At 33.0% G+C, this 14,904-nt stretch overlaps 1 protein-coding gene across 1 annotated transcript in view; it reads left to right on the top strand.

Annotated features, from left to right (window-relative positions):
- The window catches only part of SEMA3C (semaphorin 3C), a 174,644-nt gene extending 161,459 nt beyond the window's left edge, over window positions 1-13,185 (top strand). Inside the window, exons 16-18 of the mRNA XM_004739617.3 lie at window positions 4,306-4,373; window positions 6,440-6,570; window positions 10,374-13,185. Of these exons, the coding sequence (XP_004739674.2) occupies window positions 4,306-4,373; window positions 6,440-6,570; window positions 10,374-10,784 (610 nt within the window). The 3' untranslated portion in view covers window positions 10,785-13,185. The remainder of the gene's footprint in view (window positions 1-4,305; window positions 4,374-6,439; window positions 6,571-10,373) is intronic.
- The last annotated feature ends 1,719 nt before the right edge of the window (window positions 13,186-14,904 follow it).

Below are 14,904 nucleotides of genomic sequence, written 5' to 3'. Positions count from 1 at the left end.
TGTGACTACCTATGAGAATAGATGATATCTAGACTTATTGTGGTCATTTCACTATATATCAATCATATATTATATATATATATATATTATATGTATACTTTTTAAAATTGAGAAATAATTGACATATAACATTATATTAGTTTCAGATATGCAACATGAATGGATGTACACCTGAAACTAATATAATGTTATATGTCAATTATTTCTCAATTTAATGAAGTATAAGCAGGAGGGAAAAAGTATGGGTTGAAAGAGAAGGTAGTAATCATTTAAAGAGCTATCAGAATCTCTAGCAGTGTCTTAATTCTATAATTAAAAGCTGAAAAATCTCTATCATTCTATCTTTCTATAACCTATCTTATTCCTTGGCCTACTCTCACCCATCTTTGGCTAGCACAATGAAAGTTTCATTACAAGTATCTATATTGTTTAACTTCTCAAAATTATTTTAAAACTTAAACATATAGTGAATGCAAAACATGTTTGCTGAATTAACTATTTCCTAAATTCTCATATATAATATTTTTAAGTGATTATATAATAATAATAATAATGATGATCACTTGTATTTTCCATACCAGATTTCTTTAATAGTGTTAACTTACCTATTTTATTTCTATTGTGCTGTCTACCTATCTGGAACACAAAGATTATGTGGAGGAGTTCATAGGAATGAAAATCAAAAAGGTGTCCTTTGTATGGAATAAGAATTACAGTGATACTTGGAAATCTATGGAGTATATATATTTTGATATAATAAAGTTGTTAAATATCATTGGCTCTGTAGTTTCTCTTTTTTTTCAAGTTTGCTTATGGTAAATAATACAAGCAATTTTCTTTTTCATTCTCAAGTATCATAAATATTTGTGCATTTGTATCCAAATACTGCAATTTAATCTCAAATGTTATTTATTTTGGATTCAGACATGCACTTAGAAATTTTATTCTAAGACAGGATAATCAGTTCAATCTTCAAGTAAATATCTGTTTTACATACAAGAACAAAATGATTTCATTGTTTATCTGAAGGATTATACTATAAAGAAGAAAACATTGGAAACTTGAGCTCAAATCCTAAACCTACATTCACATATAATATTACTCTGCCTACCAGCTTTTGCAATGCTATATGACTATCCTAAAGGGATTCTACAAATACAAAAAATGTCAGATAGCTGTCTTGCTGATCTCATCATTTAGGCCAAGCCATAATGATTTTTTTTCTGTAAAGACTGTCTGGAAGCTATGTGATCCCATAAATTTGGGTTCCCCAGCTATGCAAACCATAACATAGTACTAGTCACAGGACAATCAATTTAACTATTGTGAGTGATAGTGCCTCTCTAGATGGCTGAAAATGACTACTTCAGCCCTAAGAACTCTCACATGGTGCTCATATAATATCGTGTACTCACAAGTTGATTGGTAGTAAATAACGCCATGGCTTGGAAATACAGCAAATGCAATGCGGTGAAAAGCTGATATAGGGTTATAGGAGCTATTCTAGAGTAAAGCATAAATTGTATTTCCTGAAACAAGAGTGACTTCCACTAGTCTATGTGTGTGTTGTTGTATTAGAAATTAAAATTGAGGGGCGCCTGGGTGTCTCAGTCAGTTAAGCATCTGCCTTCGGCTCAGGTTGTGAGCAAGGATTGAGGTCCATGTCAGGCTCCCTTCTCAACAGGGAGTCGGCTTCTCCCTTTCCCTCAACCCCCCCCCCCCAATTTGTGCAGGTGTGCTCTCTCTTTCTCCCTCACATAAACAGATAAAATCTTTAAATATATATTTTTATATATTTCTATATAAGTATATAAATATATATTTATATATTTTTAAATCTTTAAATATATATGACATAAAATTATATACCTGTATTTCCATAGAGAGATTTACATGAACCATTGAATACACAAACTATTATTTGTTGTAACCTTAAAATGACCTTTTTCACTATTGATGATTTTGAGATTAGTTTCACTTTGTAAATTTAATAATCTTTGTGATATTTTAATATTTCTGCTCTTCTCATTGAATGTTATAATTTATCTTTAACAATAAAAATATTGAGACTTAACAGATGATCCAATTAAGTCATATGCTCATTTATATATACTTCAGAGCCTTGATAGTAAACAATCAATGTATCCCTGTATTCCTGATATTTGAAGAGTAGATCTTTTCCTTTTCTCTTTCTCTCCCTCTCATTAAAGACTTTCATTTATTTATTTATTTATTTAGAGAAAGAAAGCACATTCAGAGGTTGGGAGGAGAAGGAGAGAGAATTTGAAATAGACTCTGCACAGGGATTGATCTCACCACTAGGAACTGTGACCTGAGCTAAAACCAAGGGTCAGACCCTCAACTAACTGAACCACCCAGAGAGCTCACTTTCTCTCTCTCTCTCTTTCTTTTTTTTTAAGATTTTATTTATTTATTTGACTCAGACATAGCAAGACAGGGAACAGAAGCGGGGTAAGTCGGAGAGGGAGAAGCAGGCTTCCGGCTGAGTAGGGAGCCCAATGCAGGGCTCAATCCCAGGACTCTGGGATCATGACCTGAACTGAAGGCAGACACTTAACAACTGAGCCATCCAGATGCTCCTCACTTTTTCTTTCTTGTAACGATCTGCATACCCATGATTTATTGCTAAGAGAATTTCAGTTGCTTTATTTTGTTTTGTTTCACTGTGTGATACAATTGAAACTATTATATGTATTAGTTTCAATTGTATATTCAATACTATATATATATAGTATATACAAAATGTATATATATATATATTATATATACAAAAATACATATTTTGAATATGAATATTTTGAATCTAAGACTCAGGAAATTAATTCGTATTAAAATAATTTAAAACATTGATTTAACTAATGGCCAACTTATAAAGAATGTAACTGAATTTTGAAATGCTTAATTGATGATACATAATAACTAAAATGCAATGAGTGAAATTTGGTCCTGACTAAACTTTTCTCTTTTTTTAAGATTTTATTTATTTATCTGACAGAGAGAGACACAGAGAGAGAGGGAACACAAGCAGAGGGAATGGGAGAGGGAGAAGCAGGCTTCCCGCCAAGCTGGGAGCCTGATGTGGGGCGCGATCCCAGGACGCTGGGATCAGGACCTAAGCTGAAGGCAGATGCTTAATGAGCCACCCAGGCGCCCCCTAACTAAACTTTAAAAAATTCATAAGGGATGTTTAGAAGACAATTAAGGAAATTTTAACATAAAATATGTATTGTATGATATTATGGAATATTCATATATTTAGCATGATAATTATACTGTTGTTATGTAGGAAAATCAGAAGATTCATGCTGAAGTATTGAGGAATGAAGCATTATGTCTGCAATTTATTTTCTAAAGATTTTCATATATGTGCATAAAGTATATATACAACATAAAACTTGCATGTTAGAGGTGCCTTAATGGCTCAATGGGCTAAGTTCTTTGCCTTCGGCTCAGATCGTGATCTTAGGGTCCTGGAATCGAGCCCCACATCAGGCTCTCTGCTCAGCAGGGAGCCTGCTTCCTTCTCTCTGCCTGCCTCTCTGCCTACTTGTGATCTCTCCCTTTCCATCAAATAAATAAGTAAAATCTTTAAAAAAAAAAATTGCATGTGAGAGAAAAAATAAATGTGGCAAAATATAACAATTCACGAATCTAAGTATGTCAGTATTTAGTGTACTCATACATCTACTCTTCTGTAGGCTTGATGTTTTTCAAAGTAAAAAGTTGAAGGAAAATTCTTATTCTAGTAAATGAACAATTTTGCTTAACTGTGTATTAAATGTCTATTTTCTATCTCTCAATCACCTGTTTCAGAAAAGTTTTAATATAACAGGAAAGTGTTAGGAAATGTTGACTTTTGTAAGAAAGCCATGTTTATTTAAAAACAAAATTATAAGAAAGAAGATGCCAGTGGGTTTATACTCTAGAGGTTTTCATCTTGGAAAATTTTTGATGAATGTCTCTAAACTAAAATTTACACTATTCATTTGGAATCTAGCATTTACCCAGAAAATGCACATAATAAGGATTTCATAGCCATTCTATCACCAATAATAGGGAAGGACCGAATTAATTCAGAATGAAAACAAGGTGAAGTACCAATCCTATCATGAAGGTGGTGAGTAAGAAATGTCAGCTAGTGGTGCCAGATAAGCAGACCTCTTTTTTCCTTATGAAAGCTTGGGCAATTAAAAGACTGTGAAATTAAAAATGCAATCTTTTAAATGTGGTATAATTGGCAATGTTAATTCTAAATCAGTTTTATGTATGTCTTTGCACTTATAGGAGGAGCAGAAGACAAGATGTGAGACATGGAAATCCATTGACTCAGTGCAGAGGGTTTAATCTAAAAGGTATTAAAACTGAGCAAGGGTCAAACTTGATAAAGAGTCACAGTGCTCCAGGTCACATTTCAGGGAGGGAGACCTCATTATAATTCACTTTTTCTTTTTTAAGGAAAGATTATGAAGATTCTTGGTGTTCATATGGAAATTAAAAATTAAACATATTTGTATGTATAGTAGGAGAAACAGAGGTCCATGAATACAGAGACCGTGGGTGTGAGTTGGTTAGGAATTTCACATAGGTATCAGTTACAGATTTTCCAAGCTATTACTTTTTTTCTGAAGAAACAAAGCTATTGTCTTCTCTCTTAAGAAAAAAGTTGCTTTTTAAAAAATTTAAATGAAAATTTAAATTTTTTTAAAAAATTTACCATTTTAAAGTGTATAGTTCTGTATCATTAAATACATTCACAATGTTGTGCAAGCAGCACCATATCCATCTCTAGAACTTTTTCATCCTTCCCAAGTGAAACTCTATACCCAGTAAATATGAACTTCCCTCTTCACCAGCCTCTGGAAACCACCATTCTACTTTCCATCTTTATGAATTTGACTCTTATATATACCTCTTATAAGCGGAATCACACAATATTTAACCTCTTGTAACTACTTATTTCACTTTTTCTTCGGGGTTCATTCATGTTGTAACATGTGTCAGGATTTCTTTTCTGTTGAAAATGGAAAAAAATATTATTTGTATGTATAGATCACATTTTGTTTATTCATTTATCACTAGACACTTGGATTGCTTCCAATTTGGACATTATAAATAACCCTGCTCTGAATATGGGTGTACCAGTGCCTTGGTTTTACAATTTATAACCATTCCAGTACTTCTGACAATCCTGCCTGTGTCTTATGATCACTCTAACCCATTTCTTCCCATCCTGGCATGAAGATCCCACGGTATTATACTTTCCCCACTAACCTTCTCCCCTCCACCTGAACCCCACCAGGGAAATTTCTTCAGGCAGAGCTCTCTTGGCTCACAAAGGTGCCATAGACCCACTGTTGCTAACAATTAACACCAAAACTCCTACTGCTAATATTTTTGAGTCTGGGCCTTTCTTTAATAAAGACTGATATTCTTATTACTAACTACATGAGCTATGAGAAGAAAATTCTGACATGTTTTGCTTAGTGGTTCTATACATCTAATTGAGGGGATAAATCCAAGTTACGATTTCTCTATTTACTGAGTATTTTATAAATATGTGTGCCAGTTCTAATAGTAGTTACAGTGGTAGAACTGTCAGTGGGGTTAATGATGAACAAACATGGATGTTAGCTTTGTGTCAGAATCTCAGTTAAGCACTTTTTTTATGGAATGTCACAATTAATGCTCAAGACACTATCCCAAAGTAAGGTCTATTATTATCACCATTTTATGAATGAAGATGCTTTTCATGTCTAAGCTACTACATGATTTTACTACATGCTCTTCCTGAATTAAGAATTTCAGTGCAGAACCTATATGAAAACATAATCCATGTTTTAGAGCCAAGTAAAACTGAGACACAGAAGGGTCAAGTAAGTTGTTGAAGGCTACACAGTCAGTCTTGGTGAAATCAGAATTTTACCTCCAATATCTCTACCAGGACTGTGTTCTCAACCATAACTTCCCGCTGCAGCCACACTTGGCTTTCTGACTTTTCCTGATGCTTCTGGATTCCATCTATATTCCACTGAGTATGGATGAACCTGGCTTTAATAATGCCTGACACTTACTAACTCTTCAAGTAGGATGTGTTTCCTAATAATTCACAGCATCAGTTTGCTCAACTCTGAAACACTGAGAAAACCTAACTCATAAGGATACTGAAATAATTAAATGTTCAAAGTGATATTAAGGACATTCCTTGGTTTAGAGTACTTCTTGAATAAAAATCGGTTCCCTTATGTCTTTCTCTCCTTTCCTTTAGGTTAAACACAATAGGTAAACGATGTGTAATAGTCTGCTTCTTAAATGATTAAAGATTGCCTTTGGGATACTTTATAGGTAGTGACAATTTTACAGAGCAATAAACATATAGGAGTATATGTTCTGAGTTCTCTCTCTCATTTTTGCTTTTCAGCATATAGAAATGCAGCTGAAATTGTTCAGTATGGAGTAAAAAATAACACCACTTTCCTTGAGTGTGCCCCGAAGTCTCCACAGGCATCGATCAAATGGCTGTTACAGAAAGACAAAGACAGGAGGAAAGAGGTGAGTAACACACCACAGCAGCAATCAGTCAGGGCTTCAGAAAGACATTTGATCACCATCCCTCGGTGAGGTTCAGATCAAACGGGAAAAAAAGGCATATGAACATCCTTTTATGTCTTTGGGATGACAGGTGCCACTTCCTTTAAAATCTTTTGTCTGCAGAGATGATGAATTAATTAGAAATCCTTGCTGCCTGTTCACCTCTATAATATGGTGATTGAAACAAGAGCTTGGACACTCAAGACAGGGGAATTGATATGAGGAAGCATTCGTAAAAGAAACAAGATGTGTGCAAAACCAGACTCCAGGTTCTCACACAGCAGCACCTTTGTGTGATTCACAAGATAAAAGGGGGCCTTAAAAAAAGTTCAGTTTTTCCTCAGTAAGAAATTACACTAAGCCATAATTTTTATGGTAAGGAGCATTTTTCTGCTATGTGGTAATCTGTTTCCTTTGCTTTATTATCCACGGCTCTAGGGTTTGGGTTTGGTAATATAGGGAATCATTGTTTATGGGACTGTTGACTTTATTTAGTGATATGGAAAAACAATTTTTCAAAGGAAAGAACACTGACATTAACCTCTCACTGATCAGAAAGAGCTGTTTTAAAAGGGAAGCATTGTAAAACGGCTTAGGGTGAAATATTATAAATAATGAGCTCCGTAATATTGATCTCATGTACTGAAAAATGAGAGGAAGAAGAAGAAAAATATATATGTGTATATAAAGCCTTAGGGTAGTCTAAAATGTAATGCTATTAGCAGTGTCATAAAATCTGATAGAGCAAAGGAGGAAATGGAGCCTTCTGCATTTGGGTGTGTCCTTCTGTTGTCGGTAGTTTGGGTACTAAGTATTAAGTTAATTGGAGATATTCAGAATGGATACAATCCCAAGCTATAGAACACAGACACTTGCATCAAAGTTACTGAAATACATGTTGACTCCATATGAGAAAATGCTTTACAACTCAGACCTGCCTGTCCGAAGACAATATGAGCTGTTTAGGAAATTGTGTGTCCCCTGTCACCGGACTAGTAAACCATAGGCTGATGTCCACTTGCATAAGCAATTTAACCATCTGGAGGCAAAAGGAGCTAGATGAACTCCGGGGTTCCTTCTTGCCCCATAATTCTATGATACTAATCAAATCTTTTTGAACATTTTTATTAATAAAAAAAATTGTTTATTTAAGATCTCTTTTCTTTGCCATAAAAGTCTGTCATCAAAGAGACCTGGAAATTTCTACAGTCTAATTAATTTTGAATTCTTTTCAATGGATGTAAATGGTAATACTACTTGCCTTACTAAGTAACCTAGAGTAGAAGTCATATTGTGCCATGATGATTACCACACAGAAATGAAGTTCTTAGGCCAGAGCATGTGACAGGGTTATAAATGGTCCTTCCTGAGAAGTTCTGTGTGTTTGTATGTGAATTGGAAATCTAAAACTCAAATAGGGGTTACCTAATATGAATAAAATATGTTCCTTTAATTCAGTAAACACTTAAAATAGAATAACATGCAATAAGTGAAAAAAATTTCTATTTAAATTAAAGAAAATGAATACATGCAAGCTTGTATACATGCCACAGAAATTAATAAATTAAATTAAAAATGGAGTGAGTTATAGATTTAATGACTATTTAATGACTGAATCTCCTTTGCAATATTTCTGACGTTTTATTTCAGAATGCTCAAGAATGTAGACTCCATTATTACTATCTTGCTTTTTCTTCCATAGCATAAGAATGCTATAAGACTATGAAAAAATTAACTATAATTATGCAAATCTATTATATCCAGAATTACAGAGCACAAGTCCACTCATTCTTAATTTAGTTAAACAAATTGTTACCATATTATTAAATTTATCCTGATTTGTTATCTGTAGTTTAGGCAAACACATGCATATGTCTTATATTAATGATATATAAATATTGAAGACAAGTCATAAAAGCTCATGGACAAAACTGTAAGTAGTTCGTATTGAATAGCATAAAGTGAAACCTGAAAGATCTCCTTACCTTCACTTCAATATTTATTCATACTTCTAGAGTATGAAGCTACTAAGAATTATATATTCAGTCATAATATATTCCTCCATATATTCCCCATCATGTTCCTATTTTTGTCTTTCTCTCTCTGTCTCTCTCTCTGATGTACACACACACACACACACACACACACACACACTTCAATATCAGTACATTTGGAGCTAACTTTACTTTTCTTGGCTATATACTGTTCCACTATATGAATATATCTGTTTCTTTAAGTCTCTCTACTACTTAAGGTTATTTTTCTTCTTATAAAAAAAACATTATATAAATGAACATCTGCACACTTGTGAGTATATCTTCTGTATGAATTCCTAGAAATGAAATTTCTGTGTCAAAAACACATTATATAATTTATAAAATTGGCCTCCAAATTTTTTCCTAATTTTGCACACATAGAAAAGTCTTCCTTTCCTTTTGTTTCTGAGTGCATTTCTACATGATTGAAACTATTTTTGAGACACCTTTAAACTTTAAAAATTAAATTAACATCAAAACTTTGCTTTATATATTTCAGTCCCTTCTTCTGATCTCCCTTTTCTAGATCTGTTCTATTATCTTGTTTCAATATTATACTTTGCCTTTTTGTGCTTTTTTCTGGAGGAGGGCATTACTTTTTAACTAAAATAATCTATCCTTGATTTTTATTTCATTAATAATTAAATACGTATTTATACAGAAATTAACCATTTAGAAAAACATTCCTTTATTTTGATTTGGATTCATTCTCCCCACACCCCCCACCCCATGAAAGAGCAATTCAGAGTTTCCATGTCAAGGAATTTCTTACCACTTAGCTTTTTAGTCTGTTCATTGACAGTACTATAGCTGGAACATTAAGAAAGAAAGATTGCATACATATCTAGCACATGAGAGTTTTTCCAGGATAAGCTTGTAAAGTAATTAAATATTAACCTCAGTTTTTTATTACCTTTCCTTGGAAAGTAAAACCATTTAGACTTAGAAGATGATAGCATTTCAGCTTATTTTTAGTCATTCTTTAATTTGGGATAATTGGAAAAAACCCTTGATAGTGTTCAAAACTCTGCCTCTGCTTATATAATTTTTTTCAGGTTTTCAGTGAAGTAATAAGTTGTTTGCATTTTTAGTTAGGAGAAAATTCATCATTGAAAAATGGTAAAATTCAACCATTTAACTGTGGCTTCATGATTCTACTAATAAGAGAGTATTTTTGTTGCAATTAAAGGCAAGAACTCCAGGACAAAAGAGATATTTTAAATATTCTGTGAATTTTATTTTATAGTTGACTGTGATTCACACTCCAAATGCAACCAAAATTCTGTGCCTATATATACCGAAACCACTTCTGTCCAAAGGGAATGAACTTGAAGCTATTTTTGGTAATATGGGTGATAACTTCACCGTCCCTTTTTTTTTTAGACTTTAATTTTTTATTTTTTATAAACATATATTTTTATCCCCAGGGGTACAGGTCTGTGAATAAGTCAAGCAGAGAAAGACAACTATCATATGATCTCCCTGATATGAGGAAGTGGTGATACAACTTCACCGTCCCTTTAATAGCTTCAGTGCTCCTGAAACAAAATCTCTTGTGCAAAAGAGGCAACCGAACTGACCAAACATTTGTGTTCACTAAGAAGGAAGCTAATAAGTACTTGATGCTTCCCCAAATTTGAAAGTCCAGAGATACTCTGTATATGTTGCTCATATCTTTTTAGAAAACATAGAGTCGGGTTTGGGATCTTTGATGAGTCTCTCTTTTAGGTCAAGCTGAATGAACGAATCATAGCCACTTCACAAGGACTTCTAATCCGCTCCGTTCAAGATTCTGACCAAGGACTCTATCACTGCATTGCAACAGAGAATAGCTTCAAGCAGACCATAGCCAAGATCAACTTTAAAGTTTTAGATTCTGAAATGGTGGCTGTCGTGACAGAAAAATGGTCCCCCTGGACCTGGGCCAGCTCTGTGAGGGCTTTACCCTTCCACCCAAAGGACATCATGGGGGCATTCAGCCACTCAGAAATGCAGATGATTAATCAGTACTGCAAAGACACTCGACAGCAACATCAACAAGAAGAATCCCAGAAGATAAGAGGGGACTATGGCAAGTTAAAGGCTCTCATCAATAGCCGGAAAAGTAGAAACAGGAGGAATCAGTTGCCAGAGTCATAATGTTCTCTTACTTGGGGCTTATGCTTCCAGTAAAGAATGGTCTGTCTTCAATGATCAAATTTTGAGCAAAGAACCTTGTGCTTTACCCATGAGAAATTCCTGAGAAAGGTGTAACTCACTCCTAAAGTGAATATTACATGAACTGAAATGAGCATGCATTTTCTTGTATGATATTGACTAGCACTAGACATGTCATGATCCTCATGGTGCATATAAATATTTAACTTAACCCAGATTTTATTTATATGTTTATTTCCTTTTCCTTCAAATGAATGTGGCGGCTATAAAACTAAAATTCCTACATCCCTTAATTGAACGATGGCCATAAACCCTGTGATCTTCCTTCCTTGCCTTAGGGGTTTAGATTTGGAATTGTCAGTGATTTTATATATGGAAACAAATGCCAAGTTCACAACTTTTACATTGTAAAAGTTGTATAAATATATGTGATAGAGTAGTCGTCAAAAGAAATGTAGACTAGGTACAAGTCAAGGAAGAGTGTATCTAAAAGTTGTACAAAACATGAGTGATTCATACAGAAAAATGAACAGCTTATATGTTTCCAGTGAAATACATTAATTTTTTTATTAAAAAAACGGTCAGTTGCTGGTATCTGTTATTGATCTTTGTTTCCTAGTTTTAAGAAGATAAAATGAATGACCTTCACCGTAAATATTTTTGATTAGAGTTATGTCAGTGAAGCATTTAAGTTTATATTCTTATGCTATCATCTTCCAAACAAAAGCACTTTTTTTGGAAGTTATTTAAGTTATTATAGAATCAGAGAATATAATCTTACAGTGTTTAATTACTGTTTATGTTCTAATTTTCTAGTCTGTGTGGTAAAGTAAACAATATAAGAAGAAAAAGATGAAATATCAAACTTGTATATGAGAGGTAAAACTATCAAAATGGGGAAAAATAAAGAAATGCAATTTTATAAAAAGCTATTTATAAAAAATGTCACTAGTTTTTACCATCAGTGATTAATTTCAATAATTAAGTCTCACATTGTTTTTTTTTGGTTTACCAACCTCAGACATCATATGATTTTTAAGTCACCGGTTCTTTAATGATGATCTTTAGTGTATGCTGGCGAGGTGCTCATTTTGTGGAGAACTGAAAAAAATTTGAATATGAACAAAAATAGACATACTTTCTTTTGAAAGAATGTTGGTACATTCTGTTCACTGGTTATAAATACAAATGTGTTAAGTTTTGTAATGTATAAAATAATTTCCTTCTAATTATATGTTTGGGTCATTTCATTAGAAAAATTTATTATTGAACCTTTTGTTCCAAATAACAATTAGATGGGAGAAATATGAAAAAATTCTTTATACTGTTATGTTTCCTTTTGAAACACAACTTTTGCCTTTGAATTTTATTTGCTTTTAAAGAAATTTTCGTGTTTCCCAGCACACACAGAAATTGCATCATAGGCCTATTCAAAAATCTAGTACAAAATTTTATTTGTAGTTAATAGTCCACAAAGAAGGTAAGGTAGACTTATCACCTTTTTAAGCACCATAGCATAAAAACTTCAAGAATTAAAATTATTGTCAAAATGAATGTAACCATTGATCAGAATCTAAGAATATGACTTACTAATTAAGTGGTGATAAATTATGATATTATAAGAGGCAACCTCAGTAGGGGCAAACATAGCAGTTAAAATATACAACATAAATAATGTTCATTCAAAAATAAGCTAATAAATAAAAGCTATCTTCCAAATGTATATGATTCCGAATTACTCTCTAAAGCGGTTTATTTATACAAATATTTTGCTTGCTATGTGCCCAAATAGAAATGTTTGTCAATGGAAGGCCAAAACCAACTTTATTGTTTATGGCCAATATGTTCTATGTACAGAGTTTAAAGTAAAATTGTTTTAGAGTCAGAGGATAGGTAAACTACACAGGTCCCCTTGCTTCATGTAAACACAAACTGATAGACAATAAGGGTGTTTAGTTTTGTAATATTATTTGTGCTATTTAATACCTTCTCTTTAGAACATTATTCAGTTGTATATACTTTTATTACTTTTGTTTTAAAATTATAGAAATTCTTCTTCAACATAACTGCCATATGTGAAGAAAATTTTCTTTCTCCAAAATAATGTCAACATATATTGAATATTGGTGGTTAATTAGTTTTATTTTGTGTAGTTTGACATTTCGATGACTTAATACATTTTCCATTTATATTGTACATAAAATTTCTTAGGAATGCACTTTTTTCTCAAAGTGTAGGTTTGTGGATAGATTTTAGCATGATGAAACTGTCATTACGGTGAATGTTCACTCTGTGAGAAAATAAATGTAATTAGTACATTAATATTTAATTGGATATTGAGATATCATTTGCCTGGCAAAATAAAATGTGTTGAATTCCCCAAGAATGTCTTCAACTTTTCTTTTTAATGATGGATATATAATTGCTTGTTGACAAGAAAGAACCCGCTGAATCTTAAAATTTTTAAGTTGTATTTATTTATTTATTTATTTATCCATTTTTGTAAAAATAATGCAACTAGATATTTCTAAATTCAAAACTTCTAGAAGAATATACATGGAAAACTCTCCTTGTACCATTATCCCTCATTTATTCAAGTCCCAACCCCAGAGACATTCAATATTGTCAATTTCTATGTGTATTTCTGTGATATTTTACATATATGCAAACAAATTCATATCTGGTTTCCCTTTAAGAGGCACTGTATATGCATTCGTCTCCATCAGTCGTTATTCATACTGTGTTGTGACTAACAGTGGAGGGAAGAAGAAGTACAGTTTAGGCATGCTTGGGCTTTAGAGCCAGACTACCTAGATTTGAATCCAAGCTCACTGTCTTGGAAAAGTTATTGTATTTCTCTCTGCCTTAGTTGTCTGCCCAAGTTCATACCTGCAGAGTGTTGGAACAGAACATATGATGCAATAACTCTTCAATAAATGTCTTAATACTTTCCTTATTTAGAAAGTGACATCCTGCTAGAACAGGAAGGACTCTTCCCGTTGTGTTCTGTGTCAAGTTAAATGCCAATGACCCAGGTTGGGGAGCGTGCAGTCAGTGGATCATGTAACACCTTACCAGGTAAAACCAGCCTTTATGAAATTGAGGGAAGAAAGTCATAAGCTAATTCATAGCGCTGCTAATGCATTTAAAAGACATAAATATGAGAGATTTTTTCAATTTCTGGGCTTTAACTCTGTAATCATGTGAGTAGAGAAAACCTGAACCAAAAAATATATGTATTAAAAGTTATCTCAGTGAATCTTCCAACCTAATGATTTGGCACTACTCCCTAATTGCCTCATTATTTTTCAGTGTCTTCCTTGCTTATATTTCATCTTAACTTTAGGTTAAAGTAATTTTAACATATTTCTTATCATTTTAATGTATTTTTGAGGCTTATGGCTCCTACTTAGGGGGAAAAATTAAGAAAAAGATAACGGTTTCCTATATCTATTCTTGTAGCTGAAGTCAAGAGAGACATTGCTGCTTTATTTTACATGTAGTAAAGCCTGTAAAAACTGTAAATCTAGACAAAGTAATAATCAGACTAAGTGAGAATGTTTACTTACCTAGAAGCAATGAAAATTTCATTGAATTTTACGCATCAAGACAAACCTATGAAAGACTGAATTTTTATTTTTTTCTTTAAGAATTTATCCCACCATTGTTTTATCCAGCCTCCTTTTGCACAAGAATACCAACCTTTCTGCAAAATCAAAATCAGTTGCTATAGGTTCTGTGTATGTGCCGCTCAGTGAACTTCATTGCAAATAAGTTGTTTTTCCTAAGGGGCTTCTGACATGTATTTCAATTTTTATAGTTTCATAACAATATTACTTTCACAGTGCATAGGTATTGAGGATAGGATGAACTAGCTTCAAGACAAAAATGCCCTCCTGCTATGACTAGTGTATTTATAGTGTATTTGTCTATTCACTTCATAAAATAATACTTCCCACAGAGTTTGAATTGTGTATTTCTCAGGGCTATTATGTTGCCATGCTTGAGTGTTACTTACATAAAGTGCTATTAGAGAATGGCATTATAACAAACACATTAAAACAGTTTATTCTATGTAAGGTTACCTCTGTGTTCCCCAAGA

This window comes from Mustela putorius, unplaced genomic scaffold, assembly GCF_011764305.1.
Source record: "Mustela putorius furo isolate JIRA1106 unplaced genomic scaffold, ASM1176430v1.1 tig00003845_pilon_pilon_pilon, whole genome shotgun sequence".
Taxonomy (NCBI): Eukaryota; Metazoa; Chordata; class Mammalia; order Carnivora; family Mustelidae; genus Mustela; species Mustela putorius.
This window is presented reverse-complemented; position numbering and strand designations above follow the sequence as displayed.